Consider the following 21,059-nt stretch of genomic DNA (forward strand, 5'->3'; position numbering starts at 1 on the left):
AACTGCACGTTTCGCTTTTGGTGTTCTAATAATCTCTCTCTTGAAGAATCATGTCTAATTCCACAGACAATTCTTCCCCTTAGTAAACTATTATATACAGTAATCAACTCAATGAATTCACATGTCTCTGCTTTCATCTTTGATAGGCACTATGAGAAGGCAATTTCAAAGCAGATAAAAAGTCTTTTACCTACTGCATTCGTTTCCACTAATTTCTTTGATTCATTTTCCATTGAGTGTTGCAAATAAATTCCAGATAAGATTCCTTTTGTCCTGGCTCTGAGATTTATCAACTCAACAAATTTCACAGTAAGTTAGTTCCTCTTTTCGAATGAGGAAATCTCTTTTTTTATGATATTCTTCTACCAGGATATTTTGCTATTTGAAAGACAAACAGCAAAATAACTTTTTTTCTTTGTCCAAAAACCATTACAATATAATAATTGAATTAGCATGCATGATATCAGCTAACTACCATAACTGGAAATTGAAGTGTAAGAATCAATATTAAAACTTGCATTTATCAATAACAAAATGTAAAAGTGTTTGTGTGCATGTTTGTGTGTATATGTATGTACAATAAAAATTACAGATTGGAAAAAAATATGAGCCAGTTAAAACATTTATTACCATCACCTAACCTGTTGGAACCCCAATGCTAATTACTTTTATTTCACTTCAGATGGACTGGCAAAATGTTCTCCAGATATAACAACCAGTGTTGGAAACAATGTGGCAGAGAACTGCCTCTCATGTATACATAGGTAGTGGTTCTCTCTCAAATTGTCTACCTCCAAATCCGAAGAGCATTAGATTATAAGGTCTTCAGAGCAGAGACTGTCTTCCTGTGTTTTTGTACCGCACCTCCAGTGATCCTAACTGGAACCTGTGGGTTTTAACTCAGTACAGATAATAATAATCAATAATGATGTTCAGTGGCTTAAGTTGAAGTGCTGGTCATTGTCTAACAAAGCCCTGGACTTCTGAGCAAAGATCTCAGGTTGAGTTTAATGGACTACACTGCCTGTCCAGCTTGGGAATATGCTTGGGCAGGTTGGCTGAGGCTATTCAGGTCTAGCCAAATTCAACAACTCAGTTTTCTCTGTTGGGTCTGCAGGAGTACAGGACCAAACTACAAACAATTAAGAGACTGCAGATCCAACACAGCTGCGATTTCTTGTGCTGCACTGTGGTCCTGACGCGTGTAAAGGAAGAGAAGGAAAGAGTGATGGAAGATGCTGGACTCGATAAGAGACTTTGGTGCCTGCCTGTACCCTGGCAAGGGGAAGACTTTTGTTTGGGAGAAGTCCCTGGACAGAGAGGAATCTTTTTTTACTTTGTGGGCTGGTGAGGGAGAGCCCGCCTTGTGACACTGGCCCTCTGTAGGAACTATCTTTTTAAAGGTGTCTCAAGTCAGGCTCTGATTTTGCATCTGCAATTAATTGTGGGTGCAATATTAGAGGCTTTTAAAAAATGTATGCCTAGGCTTGAATGCTCATCTCTGCCTGCTGCCCTCATAGTGATCATGACAACAGTTGGGAAAGCAAAGAATCCTTCTCCAGAAATAACTACCAAAGCCTCACGTGCCAGAATCCCAGCTCTTTTGCTTGGCTTTTCTGGCTACACAAATGTAGTTATCAAAAGGGGGTCAGCCCTTGAAGATAGGTGCAGTATGACCAGCCATGCTTTGCAAAGCAACAGGCTTATTGCTAGCCCTCCCTACAAATCAAATTTAAGTAAAGCAGATTAAATCAGAAGACTGCTGCTTGATGTGATTTACAACAAATTATTTTAAAACAAAGGCAGAGGCTACAGTGTGCGATCTCTCTTTTTAGGGGGAGGAGAGAAGAGATGCTGTAGGATGGCTCAAAATATTACTATTTATACCAGCTTATAAATACATTGCATTAAATGCATTGTAACTGCACAAGCCACTGAAGCTTTGCTCAAGAGGTTTATGATGTTGCCAGAATTCCTAAATTTGTTTAGACTTATAATACATGAGAGTTACTTCAAAAAGGTCTGTTTATTAACTGATATCTGATTTGTGCACATGAAGGTGTGACACTTTAAGTGTCTGGCCTACTTAGTGAATTACAACAGCTTGTTTAATGATTTAAATAAGAAGTAAGAGCTAGAAAAGGTTGCAGTGATCAGCAGACAAACTTGAGAAAGGAGAAGCATATTACTCCAGCAACTCTCATGGCTTATGTTTTGTGTTTGTCTGGTAGTATGTTGATTTCATTTGTTGGAAGGGGGTTGGTAATTTCTCTTGCAGGGAGAATCAGAAATTTAAGATTGAGAGTTAAACTAAGATTATATTTTAAAGTAACTAATCCAATAGCCTGTAGCACTTTAGTCTCTAGTTCCTTTACATCTCTATTTTCTTCTCCCCTTATTTTTTCTCTTACCCAAGCACCAACAACAAATGGGACAATGAAAGCAAATTGCTGTCATGGATCTGTGCATGCACAGCAGCATTGTTTCTATGGCAGTGCCAAAAATAACTCCAAATTTGACAATAAATTGTTGAATAACAAAACATTTAAATAGCTGGACTTAATTATTTATCTGAGTGTTTGGAGAAGCAGGTTCAGTGCATGTCCACACAGAACTATGGGTTTTCTTGATTTATGGCCTTGTATTCCAATCGTATCTTTCTAAACTTTCTTTACATTGTTTGTTCTATAGAGCAAACAAATGAGGCATTCCTCACATTCTTTTTGAAAGAGTAGAAAGCTGTTCTGTCAAATCTCTGGCACTGAGCAAGTGACACCCACAATTTGAACTCTCACCCACTGATTTCAAATAATAACCCTCAGGATTCGTAGTGAGATCAGTCTAATCTACTAGGTATTTACATGTGGTTTCCAACTGCTTTGAAAAAAAATCAGAAAAAAACATGGAGATTTTTATTTCTTTTGTGCAAGAGCATGTAATATGGAAACTATTCAGAAGAGAGAGAGAGAGAGGCTTAAATGTGATGGTCCTGGTGTGAATCCAGACCAGGTTGGTAGTGATCTATATGATCTATGTTTCGTGGTCTATGTGAAATGAGTTTGACTGCTTCCGCACATCTCCCAGATGACAGCTGTCTATATCACAAAAACTACAACTTACGCTAATTGATACCCCTATTGGTCTTTCCCAGCAGAGAAGCTAAGGACATCAAGATGGAACTACCTTCTAACACTTAACATTTTTTTACTATGCAAATGTAAATAAATAGTCTGCATGCTCAGAATGGACTAAAATTAGGTTGTAAACCTGATTATGTTTTTTTGGAGTGAAATACTAATCCAATTGTGTGAATAGGAATTTTGTAACTGACTTCAGCGGGGCCAACATTTCACCCTTGATGTAGTGAGTATTTGTTTTACTCATGACTTAGCTGTTGTATTTTGTTGTTTTCTAAAAAAGTTTTTTGTGTGCTAAAACTAATCTAATTGATGTTAGATCAACAATCATTACAATTATTTAATCTACTCAATTTAGCAGCCTTCTCCATATGCATTTTCTTCAGATGTATTCAGGGCCCGTTGTTATTATTTTTTAAATCCCTGGATACATGTAAAAACAAATGAAATCTCTGGTTCCAGATTTGTCTTGAGGTATTTGTAGCGAACAAGTAACATTTCAGATATTTATTTAATATCTTGTAAGACAGCTAACTGTTAGCAATGTGCAAAATCCTAAAAGGTCAGGCACATTTAAAAAAAAATCATCAGATAATTGCAAACGCTGTAGAATCAGACAAATGGAATTTGCAAGATGAGCAGTTGATCTAACGTGAGAAACAATAAATCAGATTTTAAATAGACTTCTCATATCCCTACTACTGAACAGAAATTATTCAAGATAATAGAAAGGGGGCAAGAAGAGACAGAGACTATAGGACTTAGCTCCCTTCCAAAAATATATAATTTCCATTTTTTCCCAATTTTATAATTATTGTTAGTAACATATTAACAGCAGTTCTGATGTTCAATGATTATTTTTCTAATCAAGTTATACACAGTTATGTAGAGTCCAAAAATGGTATAGAGAAACCCAACAAACAAGATTCTTTGAGACTGAGTTATCTCAGTAAAGCTCTGTATGCCATCCCACCCTCACAGGCATGAGGAATGGAGTTTGCAGTAACAGATGGAGTCTTGTTTGTATGTTTGCCTCTGCTAACCTTCTTGACCTTAGAATTAGCCCTTTTTCAAATGGGTTTTTAAACCTTATTTTAGAAAGTCTTCAGCACAGCACATTGACTTATTTTTATGCTATAATAATTTTAGTTTGCAAGGTGCATGACACATCAGCGACAAAAAAAAGTTATAATATTTTCTTTTTGAATTGCTTCAACAATATACTATGAAGAAGGTAATGTAAGAAAATCTATGCAGTTTTCACACAGTCTTGCTCTTATGAGATATAAAGCATCTTGATAAGGAAGCTGAGACCTCTCTGGCCAACTTTACAGTTAAAGCCAGGTAAATTCAGCTGGATGAATTCATTTCAGTCTCTTTATTTACACAATATAGTTTATACTATAATATCTGAATGAAGATGTAAATTAACATTACAGTAGGTGATCCTGCAAATCCTTACACCTATAAATAGCCCCACTTCAGTTCAATAGGACTGCTCACAAGTGTAGTTACTCGCTCACAAGTGTAGTTACTCGCATTAGGGCTTATGTTAAGTATGTTAGAATATCATTACATACCTTCTAAAATACTTTTATTAGATATTCCTCTAAATTATATATTTCATTAGGATAGTAGCAGTTTAAATTAGTACCACGACAAAAAAGTTCTGCTTGTCCTGTCCTATATGAGGTCTGATTTTGCATATACTTATGTAAGTGCTTAACTTTATACATGTGAGTAGTAAAGTTAAGCATGCTGAAAAAGTGTTTGCAAGGTTGGAGCTTAAGTGAACTTTACTACGGCTGAGTGCAACATGGGGCTATTATTTCTTTTCTATTGTGTTATATTTTTAAGGCACCAGCTAGTGTAGTATGACAAAAGAGTTGTTAGAAAGGTGTATGTGTGTGTACTGAGATTCATAGGAAGACAAGGTTTTGTGTAACTAGAGCCTGATCCTGCACATAGCTGTGAACATAACTTTCATCAGATGAATAGCTCCACCTGTGTAAGTGTTTGCAAGACGAGACTCTTGTGAGCAGAGCTGTGATTACAATCACAGGCCAGGATGACAATCCTTTTATATTCTGACAATATCATCAATTATTATTACTGACAGTGCTGCTTTTCTATGGACAAGATTTCAAACACTGAAGAGGACAGTCAGATTTGCTCACCTATTAAAAGAAAAGGTAGAGTGGAAAAAATTACAGTTTCACAGCAATAGTAGGGTTTGTACAAACTTCTGTTTATGGGATTTTATTGTCTATATGTACAGAACCCTTTTTAGCTATCTAATCCATCAATCAATCCATCAGATTCTACCCCCCCCTTGTATCCCCCATTCATCTTGTTTTGCTGATAGGGTGGGAGTGTTTATCCCGTTTCCTAATGAGCAGGAAACTTTGAAAGATATTGCTCTATTCCCTTTGCTTCTCTCATGTTTTGCTTCAGCAAGGAGCAGCAGGAGAAGTGCCCTGGATTGGTGTCCCAGAGCCTGGGGGTCAGATACTCTAGAGTCAGGGAGAGAGAAGGGGAGGGATCAGGGAGTGATGATGTCAGCTTGGAATGAGAGGGAGGGGGAGGGCGAGGGCGCCAGTGTTCCGGGTCAGGAAGAGGAATGAAGGAGAGAGAGGAGAGCAGAGCGCCTAACGAACCCGAGCGAACGCGATACAAATGATTGGAGAGCAGAGACCCCCCAGGAGACCCTAAGAGAGGCTCCCCCCCCCCCCCGCTGCTCCTGCTCATTGGGCTTTCTGGGACTGGACTGGTGGGGGGAAGAGTTTCCTCCTTCTCCAGGAGCGTGTTGGATGCTGGTTCCTGTTGCGGACTTGCTGCTGCCTCTGCTGGGACTCGCAGTGGGAAGAGGAGGAGCAGGAGGGAGGAAGCTTTGGAACCCGCCAGCGGCGGGGTGGGCGGGAGGCTTTGGAACCCGGCGGGGCTTGGGAGGAGGGAGGCGGGCGTTTTAGAACCCGGCGCCGGCGAGGGTTGCTAGGGGGGACTCGCACCCCGGCGCAGGCTACTGAGAAGGGCGCTTCAGAGCCCGGCCGGCTTGCTGCGGGCGCTTGCAGCCCAGCTCTTCGCGCGGCCGGCAGCAGCCCGGGGGGCGGCGGCGGCGGCAGGGAGAGGCGCTGCTGCTGCCCGCCCCGCAGCGGCCGGACCTCTCCTGGGTGGCGCTGGCTGCTGCTATGTTTCACTGCATCCCCCTGTGGCGGTGCAACCGTCATGTGGAGTCCATCGATAAGCGGCACTGCTCGCTGCTCTCCGTGCCCGAGGAGATCTACCGCTACAGCCGCAGCCTGGAGGAGCTCCTGCTGGACGCTAACCAGCTCCGCGAGCTGCCCAAGGTGAGCACGGGGGGCCGACCCGTCCTGTCCTTCCTCCGGCCCCAGGGAAGGGCCAAGGTGTAACCCAGCCGGGCTCATCCGCCTGCCCTGTGTGCCGGGGCCCCGCCCCCTCTATTGTTGCAGCCTGCTCCAGTCTGCGGTTACAGGTGCGCAGCCCCTTTGCCCCCCGAGGGAATGCACCGGGGGAGCAGCCCCAGTAGGAGTCCGTGGCCCGGGGAACCCGCTGAGGCTGAGCGGGGAGAAGTGCCGGGAGGTGTTTGGGAAAGGGGCGTGTGGAGAGCGGGGGTGGCAGGTCAAGAAAGGCCAGTTAAAACCCCCACGGCTCTGCCCCGGGCCAGCTCCTCTGAAACCCAGAGCAGTCTCCGGACCTGCGGGTCCGTCTATCGAGAGCCAGCTGTAAAGGGAATTATTAGATTCCACCTTGAATCCAAATCCACTTGCACAGCTGGTGCTTCAACACTCCCCCCCCCCCGCTCCTCCCGGCATGCAGCAGCGTGCTAGCCATGCGGTTGTGGGGTGCTGGGTCCCCCTCCCTCCTGACATCAGAGCGATCCTTCTGAAGCAGAGTAGTGCAGCTCTCCCCTACCAATCCACCATGGGGAAACCGCAGGGAGGGGGTGCTCCTGCCTTAGTTTGTCGTCTCCAGCCATCACCCTGGCAGAGCATTTGCTGAGGCTTAGTATTAGTGACTCCATAAACGCGTTTTACTTCTGGGATGACGTGGTGCAGTTCACCAATTAAACACGAACAAACTTTGATAGCGATGTTTGCACGTCTTGGGTGTCATCTAAAAACCAAACAATTCCTTTTCCCGTCCATAAAAATAAAAACCCAACAGATCATAAGATCTAGGCAGCTTTCTTGGGAAGCTTGTCAGAATTAATAGTCTTAAAACAACATCACTGTGCCTGCTATCACCTGTCTAATTAAAGGGATTTAAGTTAATGACTGTATTACTAATAGCACTTTAGCTAATAAAAGGGAAGGGAAAATGAAAAAATGGATCAGTTTACAACATCAGTGTGTGTTTACTTCTGGTACTTCCCTCAGGTCTGCCATATTAAAAAATAAACTACTAAGTTTCATTCTCTGACTCATTCACTTTCTGTAAGGAAATGTCTAAAGGGGCACTCAATTTCAGATCTTGTCAGTGTCAGAACATGATTGAAAAGTGATACTACATGCTAATATTGTGAGTTTACAATAACACTTTTCTGTATCTGAAAAAAAGTATTTCTTTTCTCTGGTGTGACAGACCCAAATAAACAAAAGGAGTTACTTGACTGTACATGAAGTACTATAGAGTGTACAAAGTAAACAGACTGCAGAAATAGACTTCTCTCATTTTACAGCTGTGATAAGATTAGGTGTCACATGTAAAGCACTCTTAAATGAGTAAGTTTAAAGTTGTCACTGTCCATCTAAGTTTAAACCAGCTACCTTCATTTGTGCTTTTTAAGTCAATAGCAATACTTTTGTTGATCTTGGTTCTAAATTCTGAGCCTAGGCTTGCCTGATAATGCCCATTAATGTATTATTATGCAGCTGGATTTATCAAATTATATGCTGGAATAGTTTTTTGTGTTTCACCATAGCTCAAAGTGGTGTAAATGGCCTTTCAGAAACAATATTTCAAAATCCTAGTGGTGTGGAAGTAGTATTTGCTGTGGGAGAAGTGGGTGAATTAAAGGCCTGAAGTTTGTTGACATGAATGTCAATCACGTCTATTCACATTTGTCTATGTGCTGAGTTACAAACACACTTTAGTGTATTTAAAAAAACCTGGCTTGCTAGATATGATCTATAGGGATGACTTTTTTTGTATAATGATGATCCTCTTCTTTCTTCTATTCTGCTTCTGGAAACTGAATAGGTTTGATTCTTATTTTGTTTTACTATAGATTTGCTCTTCCTGTTGGTATGTACTCTGCTAGGTCATCAGTGTTCTGCCTCATTTACAGAAAGCATTCACCAGAACTTTCTGTGGAGTACTTTGTTTGCATAGTTTGTCTTGTTTGACAACATTTCCTGTACAACTTTTAATAAAACTTGATAGTAATCTGTGGTGAAACATTAGGCGTTGCCACCATAAGTGGCATAGGAGCATTTGGTGATTCTGGAAAAGCTACATTCCTGCGTAATTTCCAGGAGTAACTGTCTAGCTGTTTTTTTGTTTTTAACTTTTTAAAGGTTGTAGGATGGGAAGAGGATTAGCAACTTGGTAATTTGTGGGTGTGGTACTTTGCTTTATATTAAAAAAAAAAAAAAAAAATTCTCATGTCAGACTTTGGACCCTAGTGAAATTGCAGTGATAAAAATCTAACACTGGAAATGAAACATGCTTTAACTGGAACTGAATTTAATAGGCAGCTGAACTTATGTTAACTCAGAGTTCAGTTAAAATAGCCTATATTACTGAACAAAAACAGATAAACCAGAAAGAAGGAACTTTCAGCTGTGTCCAGTATTATTTTTCTGGGATCAGGAAATTTTTAATTTATTATCTGAAAGATAAATGATGGGTTTTTTTAAAGGTTTTCTTACAGAAGCTATGATTGTTGGGTTTTTTAAACTCTTTTGTAATAAGAGTAATTATAAAATGGTAAGGTGTAACTTTTGCATCATGAGACTAGAAGTGTTTATAACTGAGGGGAATGCCTTATTGGTCTAAGTATCATCTTTTGAAATACCTGGACTTCTTGGAACAACAGGTTTGAGTCTTGGCATGCTTGACTCAACTCTACTGTAGCTACTGACACCCTGCCCCAGATATGGTCACATTTCAGGGATGCAGCAGGAGTGCAAACCGGGGTTGTAAATCCAATTGGACCTATGGCTCTGTATAAATGTAAAATAACTGGTTGCTATAGAAAACAGAGGCAGAATGATCCATGCTCTTCTTGCAGTCATTGCTTTGTCTTTCCTGAGCAGTATTGATGTCTGTGTGGTGAATCATACAGTAGTTTTTATGAGCTGCTGCATTCAGCCTGCCTAGTGATGGCATAGTAATCCTTCTCAGTGTGTTGGGAGTGCCCCAGGTATAGAAAATAGCTGACAAATAAGAACAGGTGTGCCAGGGTTTCAATAGAAATGAGCGAGAATCAGAGTTAAAAATAATTCTTGATAGGGAAATGGATATATTTGAGAACACTTGCCATCTTGTCTGAAGTTTGTGCATGGGTTTTTATAGGTACTGTGTTCAACACATACAGCTTATGGAAACTGTCTGTAGTGACATCTATCCTTACGCTGTGTGTCTTATCGGAAACATATGAACAGATTTTATTAGCGCTTTTTGTACTGTCCTATGGACTTTTCTCTTCCATTGTTCTTCTGCGTGTCATTAACAACGTCTGATAAATGGACTCAGCTAGGAGTAGTGTCTGCATAGATATTAGAAATAATAATAAAAGTATGTGTTCTAGCGCCCTTTTAATCTGTTGGGATCAAAGACAGAGACCACTTCTCTAAAATTTCCACTGGAAAAAATGGTTTTAAAGTTGTGCTGTTGGCATAAAACTGCCCTGGAAGGGTAATTTAAGAATAATTTTTTTAAAAAGTGAAACTTTAAATCACACACAAGATGATGTAGTCATCATTTTATATAAAGAGAATAGCGAGGTAGAAACTTTGCAAAGAATTGGTAAAGGGTGTATTGTGGCTCTCTCTTAAGGAGAAGATATCATTAACATTGTAGGGGAGGTCTGCTTATGAACTGATGGAACAATGGTCCTAAATAGTCACAAATTTTATTTTTATATTGTGCTCTAAACATCCAATATTTTTTTTAAACAAACTCTCATTTGAACACACAAAGTGAACAACTCTTTAACAACAAAGACCTCCTGAATCCAACATAACCCTGCTTAGACTACAGCTAGAAACTCCTCTTGCATATTTCTTGTATTCACGGTTCCTACCCAGGAAAAGCTGTGGGAAGTTAGGGCATGGTGCAAGATCCTTAAGTTCATTAAGTGCAATGTTGCAAGTGAAATCATTGCAGACCATGAGTGAGCTGATGCTGTGACTTATTCTGTAACAAAACCCAGAAATATTTATGTCCTGATGAAAATGTCTATACTTGGGATCAGTAAAAGGGATTACTTAAGGCTGTTCTTGAGGAACTTAGTAAATTACATACTTCGCAGAACTGTTTTTGATGGTGCTGCTCAGAGTTGTAGAGTTTGTCAACAGAGTAAGAAGTTACACTTCTGTAGGCAGATTATTCATGCCATCTGCTACTTCCTTATTAGCGGGCAAAGCCTGCACCTTAGCTTTTGAGGCCTTTTGCTGCTATGCACTAGAGCTGATATAGTCCTGAAGGATGGACTGGGAGGGTCTGGTTGGGGCTGGAGAGGAGGGCCTCAGAGGCAACGTAGTCCAGTGGCTACAGCACTGGACTGGAGATCCTGCAGTCTTGAGCAAGTGCTGACCTGCTGTGTGGCTCTGGGCAAGTAATTTCCCCTCTGTCTGCTTTCCATCCCATGCATTGCCAGTCTTGTTTGTTTAAATATTCAGTTCTGTGGGACACATACTGTGTGTTACTGTTTGTCCAGTGTCTGGAAAGATGGGGCCTGTACATGCTTCTTTAACATCACTATTTATAATGGCAGGAGGGAGGGAAGGAGTGTTTAGAGAATAAGTGGGATGTAGCCATAGGCTCATTTAAGTATGTTGACACACTCGCCAAAATCTGTGTCATGCATTACTACAGTCTAGAGGCTGTGCTGAAAAGTTATTCTATGCTTTGACTGTAGGTTGGTGGAACAATTTCACACTCCCCATATACAAACTTCTGTCTTTTTTGCTTCAGGCAGTGATGAGAATTTGGCCTTTGTAGGTTTTGCTTTAACGCTACAGTCCATTTTTGTAATCAGCTTAAGTGAAATCACAGTAGGACATTCTTAATTTGAAATGTCCATATATAGACTTACATAGAAATCACAAAAATTGTGAAATAAACTAGATATTAGTTATTTCAGTTCCAGTTTGTGTGTAGATGAGCCCTGAATCCATTGCCAGGATTTCTATAGGAAATCATGGCTCCCATGCTCCCTCTCTCTCTGTCCTACATTCCATGATGCTGGATTTCCCACAAAGCACATCTACCCACTCCTGAGTTGCAGAGCATTGTCAATTGGTGAACACTGGGAATATAAATCAGTGGTGGCAGCTTGAAGGTTGGTGGGGATCGCCTTCCATTACTCCACTCAGATTATTTAAAACACAAAAGTAGTCATGGAATTTGTTATCCCCCCAACAGTCACTAGCCTATCTATAGATTCTTTGTTTCTAACATGCACTCTATTGTATGTTCTGGTAATCCATCTCCTAAGAAATCCTTATAGCATCCTTATATCTGATCTTGATTGGAGAAGACTTTAAGTAAAGAGCAACTGAGCAGCATAACTTCCTTGTATGTTAACTAAGCTGTCCGATCTACTTAAGGACAGGGTGAACAAAGAGCAATCTCCTATACCTCATTGGGTTAAGATTTAAAAAAGAAAAAGTTGGTTTGGTTGACCAAAATCTAGGTGTTAAGAAAAATACTTTATAGTCCTCACTGTATGCCTCTTTTTGACATACAGTATTTGACTGACTATATTTAGTTTTGACTGGAAAAGCACAATGCATGGCCACAACAATGTTCGTAGTCACTTACAATCTTTCATTTGTAAAACCAAGTTTCTTTAAACTTGTCCCATCTTTACTCACCTAGGGAGTTGAAGAATAAAAAACTTTATTTCCACTTAATTTTATATTTGCTATGGTACAGAAACTAACCTTCAGTGAAGAGTAAGCCTTTTTTGGATTATCTTGTTTTTTCTTTCTTAAATTCCTCTTTCATCCCAAATCTGAAGATGCTAGTGGGATTGGAGAAAAATCGAGAGAGCCCACAAAGCTTTTATGAAAGGAAGCAAATTTACTTCATAAACATGAAAAGGCATCCAAAAATGAAAAGCTTAACTGAGTTGTATTTCCCACTGTTGTGTATTGGCCCTTAATGACCATTACACATTTTAATCAATTTATTTACTTTCCAGCACCTGACCTATTACAAAGTTTCAATCAAACTAATCTGAATGTTTAAAAACATGTCCCATCAATGCTGAACTGGTTGGACAGAAGTGCAGGTCCTTGAATACTTGCTAAAATTCTGAATTCAGCTGTTGCATCTTGTCATTTTGCTTCTAACATTTAATGCAATGAACTGTGACACACATACTTCTGTATAGATTTGGGGTAGAAAACTGGGTCTTCTCTTCTATCTTTTAAAATTAAAGGAATGAATGGGGGATTATATTTCAGCCATTTCTTCCTGTTTTGCGGACAACCTGTGACCTTTGTATTTGGGATCAATTATGTTGGCAAATAATGGAAAGGTTCCATAACTTCTCTGACTGGCTTTTCAGTTTTTGTCCTTGTACTGTTTCAATTTTTCATTAGATCAAGACTATTACCTTAGTCGATGAATCTATTAATTTTTCCACTGAGACTGACACAGCCCTTGTTTACCCAGAAAATTGGAATGGCTTAAACCAGTGCAAACCTCTGTGTGGATACTCTTCTTTCATTTTAGAGTGGCTTTTCAGTTTAGCCTCATGGGAACAGGTTTAAGCTAAACCGAAATAGCCAATCCTAAAATGAAATGTGTGTCCATCTAGGTGTGTGCATCAGGTTAAATTCATTCCTCTAGTTAAACTGGTGCAATTTTATGGGTAGACAAGCCCACAGCGGTGTGTGTCCTTTTCTGATAATTTGTCAAGTCCCTCTGAAATGTCTTGCAATTGTTATAGTATGTTAGTGCCTCTTTTTACAGTCCCTATAAAATGAATGGGTGAACTAAAAAGAAAACAAACATTCATTTTTGGGGTCAAATTGAACATTTTGTTTGATACAGATTTTCTTTTCATTTAGTTTTGATTTGGTTTTGGATATTTTTACCCTTAAAAAAAAAAAAAAAAATCCTAGTTTCTAAACACAATTTTCAAATATTTTATTTTGACAGTGTCAAAACAATGTTTTGATACTTTTGAAAAAGATTTACTTTTTTGTTTGGCCAAAGCAATTAACTAAATTCAACATAAATTTACAAGTAGTTTTTGTCAATGCAAAATTGCATTTTTGGCAAATAAACGATTTGTCTGAAAAATTTTGCCCAGCTCTAGTCCCTGTATCTATAAAATGTGTGCTATCTCTTGATCAAAATCCTCCACGTTCAGGATTAAGGGCCCTGAATGCTCTTTAAACATAGATCTTTCCTTCCCTTTAGGAAATGTGAGATACTTTATATACTATTTAGTTATACTTTCAAGTTTGGAAGATCAACCTTAGCTTATCCCCTTATGCATTAAAATCATTCTTCGTTATGATGACATATTATTTCTAAATAAAATTTATTTAAATTTAAAGAAAAAATGTGCAGCATTTGAAGTTCTCATATGGGGGGAGAAGAGGGAAGAGATATCCCGTGGAACATAGTCCAACATGCTACAGATGGGATTATAAAAGCAATTGTGACTAGCACTGTGATGATGGCATATACGAGGGTTTAAGGTTAAACTACAACACTAATGCTTCCACTAATTACATCTCTATCAGTAGAGTTTATTGGATTTTGATGTAAATACTATTCTATAATTAGCACCTGAAACATTCATGTCAAATGCAATTTTAAATTTGCTTTCAAGCTAGAAATATACATTATACAACAAATAAATTTGGATACATTCCGTACTTTCTCTTGCATGAAATTGAAGTAGAGGGCATATGCTCTGTGAAGATTATTGAACTGAAAAGTTGACTTTTTTTTGTGTGACATAACTAAAATTACATGAGATACTAAATTTATATTTTATAAGTGTCTCCACTCCTCTCCTCCCTTGATCTTTTTAAAAACTGTAAGACACACCTGCACTGACAATTAAAATAAATGATGCTTTGCAGAGAAATTATGCTGGGTTATTATGTTAACACAACTAATGTAAGTACACCAGAACATTGAGTGCTGATTGCTCCAAATCGCAGACTTACTAGTACACAACGTTCATTTAAAATTGGTTTTTGTCCTTTTGCTGTTTGAGGCATTAAATAAATAATTTTTGTATTTTTAGTTGACTTACAAACAAAAACTCCAAAACTGCCAACGAAAGATGAAAACAAGCTCAGCATAGTGAATGTTCAGGCAGCTTCTGCAGAAGCCTGTAAATTACCTGTTGGTGGCTCTGAGAATGTAGCAGAATATAAGTGCTTTCAAAAATCTGGATTTCCTTTGAGGTCCACTTGAGTGTGATAAGTAACAGTCAGCATGAATTTGTCAGGAACAAATCATGTCAAACCAACCTGATAGCTTTCTTTGACGGGGTGATAAGCCTTGAGGTGAGGCAGGAAGCGGTACATGTGATATATCTTTATTTTAGTAAAGCTTTTGATACGGTCTCACATGACCTTTTCATAAACGAATTAGGGAAATACAACCTAGATGGAACTACGATCAGGTGGGTGAATAACTGGTTGGAAAACTGTTCGCAGAGAGTAGTCGTCAGTGGTTCACAGTCAAGCTGGAAGAGCATATTGAGTGGGGTCCCGCAAGGATCAGTTCTGGGTCCTGTTTTGTTCAATATCTTCATCAGTGATTTAGATAATGGCAGCGAGAGTACACTTATAAAGTTTGTGGACAATACCAAGCTGGGAGGGGTTACAGGTGTTTTGGAGGCTAGGGTTAAAATTCAAAATGGTCTGGACAAACTGACAAAATGGTCTGATTTAAATAGGATGAAAGTCAATAAGGCAGCGGTTCCCAAACATTTTCTCTGCATGACCCCATTTTCAGATGTGGTGTTTCCCACTACCTCAGACAGCATGGAATTTGCCATTTAAAAATGTTGTCCTCCCTGCAGTGTGACTTCACACACACTGTACCTGCAAGGTCATGCCACAAGGAGGATGCCATTTTGCTTTACAAAATGGCATCCTCTGGACTGTATGACCTCACACATACATGGTGCGTGTGAGGTCACATTGCATGGGCTTAAATTGCAGCAAGGGTGCTTTAGATTGGTCATTAGGAGAAACTTCCTAACTGCCAGGAGAGTTAAGCACTGGAATAAATTGCTTAGGGACAATGTGGACTCTCCATCATTGGAGACTTTTAAGAGTAGGTTAGACAAACATCTGTCAGGGATGGTCCAGACTCTAGATAGCATTTGGTCCTGCGATAAGTGCAGGAGACTGGACTAGATGACCACGTGGAGTCTCTTCCAGTCCTATGATTTTATATTTCTTTCCCTTTTATTTTAATATGGGAGCCCCTTGCCTACAGTCCTGTCTAGGGGGGCAGTTTCAGTGGCATGTATCTGAGATGGAGGAAGAAAGAAAGCACATCTCAAAACACAGTGTTCTTTTTGTTTTACTGTAAAATATAGATTGCTTTAGCAGATGGATTAATTTGTAGCATGCACCAGTGAGACAAGTGGCTTCCTTGCCCTGCTTAAGGTGGGCTAAGGCAGTGTAATTGCTGCCTTAGCAGCATCCAGTCATGATAAATGATCACTGGCCTCCTCTGCAGCAGCTAAAATAAAGCTTTTTATGTTTTTGGTTTTTTTTCCCTCTGCTGTGATCCGATGACTGTGGCACCAGATGTTCTTTAATCTTTTATTGCTGCTGCTTAGTCCACATTTAAAAAAAAAAAAAAAGTAAATCCTTGCCCACAGGAAAACAAAATGACTGTGTTTCACTGTGTTGCATTACAAAGAAGACACATGAGTAGAGATGCAGCAGCATGTGAACTTTTAAGCGTGGATAACCCCTGGGACTCTTTCTCTGTTTTTGTAAAAGTGAGCTGTAGCAGGATAGATCTGGACTCAAAACCTGGCCTTGTTACTGATTGTAGGCCAGGGATGGCAAGTCTTTTGAGCATAGCTGCCAAAAACTAACTTGGTGGTGCTGGAGTGCCAACCTTAGTGAGGCTTTAGATATCACTCTCTTTTTTTTTCCCTCCCTTTCTGCTTTGCTGATCCTGCGTCTCAGACTTCAAAGCATCCATTGGAGGGAAAAAAGCGGGGCACGCTGCATTTCTTATGTGTCTTGTCAGGCCTGTCATTTAGGGTGCATGCCAGCAGAATTTGCATCATGAACTTCCTTTCTCTTGCTATGAAATTTGGCTATTCTCCTTCCCTTCCTTTCAGGGTGAGTTGCGAAGCTTAAGGAAAAGATAGCATGCACTGCATGCTGTTGAGTAGCATGACATTATGCTTTCATGCATTATTCAAAGTCTTAAAACAATGTAATAACTTTAGAAAGATGAAAGCACTATTCTAACCCAGCCATAAAATTTTGGAGTAGATGTTTGGAAACAAGCCCTCCCCACGGTCGCCCCCATTCTTCTGCCTGACTGATGCCTTCTCCAAAAAACCTATAACAGGCTCCTTTTCATTGTGATAAATACTGTCAGATGACTTTTTTTGCGGGGCATCCACTGACTTGCTGATTCATTGCACAAAAAAGTGAGTGATTCTTTGTGCCATCTGCTGCTTTGTGCTGCAGAAATGAGGTCAGCTTGTTGCGATGAGGTCCAATAGTTGTTGGGTTTTATATCACATAGCAGTAGTGGGTAGAGGCCTCAACCAGGTCAAGGCCCTGTTGTACTAGGCAAACAATTAAATGACAGTTCATGCCCCCAAAAGGTTACAATCTTAATATTTTTCCTAAAAGAGAGGAGTGGTGTCTGACAGATCCCATTATGTTCTGCACCCTACTTACTATCCCAGTGAGTAGTCGAGAATGCAGGATTTGTCCAGTTGCCGATGGTGAGGCTACTGGGTAGCGGAAAGATCTTGACTTCAGTTATGTTATAGTAAGTGGCTTTCTGTTATACACAAAGCTGATGCTGTGACCACCATATAGTTCATGAGACTCCCACTGAATTTGATTTCACACTTATATGTCCAAACTAGTTAAGCTTCATATGTCAAATGCTTAACTTCATTTCAGATGCTTAACTTCCTCCAGATGTATACCATGGCTAGACAGACAGTTGGCTGTTTTCTGCTGATCTCATGAGCTGTCATTTCTCATTGTTCCCACATACTCTTGCTCAAAAGTCTTTTTGTCTGGGATCAATGGGGATTATCAACTCTTAAGGGCTTCACTGCAACAGTTAGGTTGAGTCAGTACACTTAAGTTTCTCCACTTGAGCTAGCCTGATTTTATAGAAAACTGCAATATTGCAAAACAGCATTCAAGATAGAATCAGAGTTGGAAGGGACCTCAGGAGGTCATCTAGTCCAACCCCCTGCTCAGAGCTGGACTAACCTCCGCTAAATCATCCCAGCCAGGGTATTGTCAAGCCGCAGCTTAAAAACCTCTAAAGATGGAGATTCCACCACCTCCCTAGGTAACTCATTCCAGTGCTTCACCACCCTCCTAGTGAAAAACCTTTTCCTAATGTCCAACCTAGACCTCCCCCCCCTGCAACTTGAGATCATTGCTCCTTGTTCTGTCGTCTGCCACCACTGAGAACAGCCTAGCTCCATGCTCCCTGGAACCCCCTTTTAGGTAGTTAAAGGCTGCTATCAAATTCCCCCTCATTCTTCTCTTCTGCAGACTGAATAAGCCTAGTTCCTTCAGCCTCTCCTCATAAGTCTTGTGCTCCAGCCCCCTAATCATTTTTGTTGCCCTCCGCTGGACTCTCTCTAACTTCTCCACATCCTTTTTTGTGGTGGGGGGCCCAAACTGGACACAATACTCCAAATGCTGCCTCACCAATGCCGAATAGAGGGGAATAATCACTTCCCGCGATCTGCTGGCAATGCTCCTACTGACGCAGGCCAATATGCTATTAGCCTTCTTGGCAACCAGGGCACACTGCTGACTCATATCCAGCTTTTTATCCACTGTAACCCCCAGGTCCTTTTCTGCAGAACTGCTGCCTAGCTCATCGGTCCCCAGTCTGTAGCTGTGCATGGGATTCTTCTGTCCTAAGTGCAGGACTCTGCACTTGTCCTTGTTGAACCTCATCAGATTTCTTTTGGCCCAATCCTCCAATTTGTTTAGGTCCTTCTGTATCCTATCCCTACCTTCCAGGGTATCTACCACTCTCCCCATCTTAGCACCCTCAGCAAGTTTGCAGATGACACTATCTACCCCATCTTCCAGATCAATAATGAAGATGTTGAACAAAACCGGCCCCAGGACCGACCCCTGGGGCACTCCGCTTGTGATCGTCTGCCAGCTAGACGTGGAGCCATTGATCACTACTCGTTGAGCCCTATGCTCTAGCCAGTTCTCTATGCATTTTATAGTCCATTCATCCAACCCATACTTCTTTAACTTGCTGATAATAATACTGTGAGAGACCGTATCAAAAGCTTTGCTAAAGTCAAGGTATATCACGTCCACCGCTTTCCCACATCCACAGAGCCAGTCACCTCTTCATAGAAAGCAATCAGGTTGGTCAGGCATGACTTTGCCTTGGTGAATCCATGTTGACTATTCCTGATCACCTTGCTCTCTTCCAAGTGCCTTAAAATGGATTCCTTGAGGACCTGCTCCATGATTTTTCCAGGGATTGAGGTGAGGCTGACTGGTCTGTAGTTCCCTGGATCTTCTTTCCTCCCTTTCTTGAAGATGGGCACTATATTTGCTTTTTTCCAGTCATCAGGGACCTCCAAAATTGCCACGAGCTTTCAAAGATAATAGCCAATGGCTCTGAAATCACATCAGCCAACTCCCTCAGCACCCTCGGGTGCATTGCATTTGGTCCCATGGACTTGTGTATGTCTAATCCTTCTAAATAGTCTTGGACCTGTTCCTTCAGCACTGCGGGATGTTCACCTTCTTCCCATTCTGTGCCGCCCAGTGCAGCAGTCTGGGAGCTGACCTTGTCTGTGAAGACAGAGGCAAAAAAGGCATTGAGTACCTCAGCTTTCTCCACATCCTCCGTCACTAGGTCGCCTCCCCCATTCTGTAAGGGGCCCACACTTTCCCTAATCTTCCTCTTGTTGGTAACATATCTGTAGAAACCCTTCTTGTTCCCCTTCACATCCCTTGCTAGCTGCAACTCCAATTGTGCTTTGGCCTTCCTGATTTCATTCCTGCATGTTCGAGCAGCATTTTTATACTCCTCCCTAGTCATCTGACCAAGCTTCCACTTCCACTTCTTGTAAGCTTCTTTTTTGTGTTTAAGCTCACCAAAGACTTCTTTGTTAAGCCAAGCTGGACACCTACCATATTTGCTATTCTTTCTGCACATCGGGATGATTTGTTCCTGTGCCCTCAATAAGGTTTCTTTAAAATACAGACAGCTCTCTTGGATTCCTTTCCCCCTCATATTAGTCTCACTGCTGCCTAGGTTGCCACCCACTTCTACTTCCCCTACCAAATCTTCCCTGTTTGTGAGCAGCAAGTCAAGAGAAGCATGGCCTCTAGTTGGTTGCTCCAGCACTTGCATCAGGAAGTTCTCTGCAACACTATCCAAAAACTTCCTGGATTGTTTGTGCTCTGCTGTATTGCTCTTCCAGCAGATGTCAGGGTGATTGAAGTCTCCCATGAGAATCAGGTCCTGTGAACTGGAAACTTTCCCTAGTTGACTGAAGAAAGCCACATCTACCTCGTCTTCCTGGTCTGTAACAGACACCTACCATGACATCACCCTTATTGTTCTTGCTTCTAAGCTTAACCCAGAGACTCTCAATTGGCTTATCTCCAGTTTCATACAGGAGCTCAGAGCAATCATAGTGCTCTCTTACATACAGTGCAACTCCTCCACCCTTTCGCCCCTGCCTGTCCTTCCTGAACAGTTTATACCCATCCATGACAGTGCTCCAGTTGTGCGAGTTACTCCACCAAGTCTCAGTTATTCCAGTCATGTCATAGTTTCTTGACTGTGCAAGGACTTCCAATTCCTCCTGCTTGTTTCCCAGGCTTCTTGCATTTGTGTATAGGCACTTGAGATAACTAGCTGATTGCCCTACTTTCTCAGTATGAATCAGGAGGCCTCCCCTGCTGCATCCTCCTCCTTCTGCTTCCTTGTGGTGTCCCACTTCCCCACTTACCTTCGGGCTTAGGTCTCCGTCCTCCATCAAGCCTAGTTTAAAGCCCTCCTCACTAGGTTAGCCAGCCTGTCTGCAAAGATACTCTTCCCTCTCTTTGTTAGGTGAATCCCGTTTCTTCCTAATCTTCCTTCTTCCTGGAACAACATTCCATGATCGAAGAATCCAAAGCCCTCTCTCCGACACCACCTGTGTAACCACGCATTTACTTCCACAATGCGACGGTCCCTTCCTGGGCCTTTTCCTTCAACAGGGAGGGTGGATGAGAACACCATTTGCGCTTCAAACTCCTTTATCCTTCTTCCCAGAGCCACATAGTCTGCAGTGATCCGCTCAAGATTGTTCTTGGCAATGTCGTTGGCACCCACATGGAGAAGTAGGAAGGGGTAGCGATCTGAGGACTTGATGAGTCTTGGCAGTCTCTCCATCACATCCTGAATCCTAGCTCCAGGCAAGCAGCACACTTCTCTAGTTTTCCGGTCCGGATGGCAGATGGATGACTCCGTCCCCCTTAGGAGGAAGTC

At 41.1% G+C, this 21,059-nt stretch overlaps 2 protein-coding genes across 2 annotated transcripts in view; both read left to right on the forward strand.

Moving 5' to 3' along the window:
* Positions 1–2,337, forward strand: part of LOC137164600 (elongin-A-like) — a 50,362-nt gene extending 48,025 nt beyond the window's left edge. Inside the window, exon 10 of the mRNA XM_067565469.1 lies at positions 1,118–2,337. Within this exon, the coding sequence (XP_067421570.1) occupies positions 1,118–1,199 (82 nt within the window). The 3' untranslated portion in view covers positions 1,200–2,337. The remainder of the gene's footprint in view (positions 1–1,117) is intronic.
* A 3,141-nt stretch (positions 2,338–5,478) lies between these two features.
* Positions 5,479–21,059, forward strand: part of LRRC1 (leucine rich repeat containing 1) — a 96,736-nt gene continuing 81,155 nt past the window's right edge. Inside the window, exon 1 of the mRNA XM_067565470.1 lies at positions 5,479–6,484. Within this exon, the coding sequence (XP_067421571.1) occupies positions 6,326–6,484 (159 nt within the window). The 5' untranslated portion in view covers positions 5,479–6,325. The remainder of the gene's footprint in view (positions 6,485–21,059) is intronic.

Source organism: Emydura macquarii, unplaced genomic scaffold, assembly GCF_026122565.2.
Source record: "Emydura macquarii macquarii isolate MOO-44397 ecotype Brisbane River unplaced genomic scaffold, CSIRO-AGI_Emac_v2 contig_2680, whole genome shotgun sequence".
Lineage (NCBI taxonomy): Eukaryota > Metazoa > Chordata > Testudines > Chelidae > Emydura > Emydura macquarii.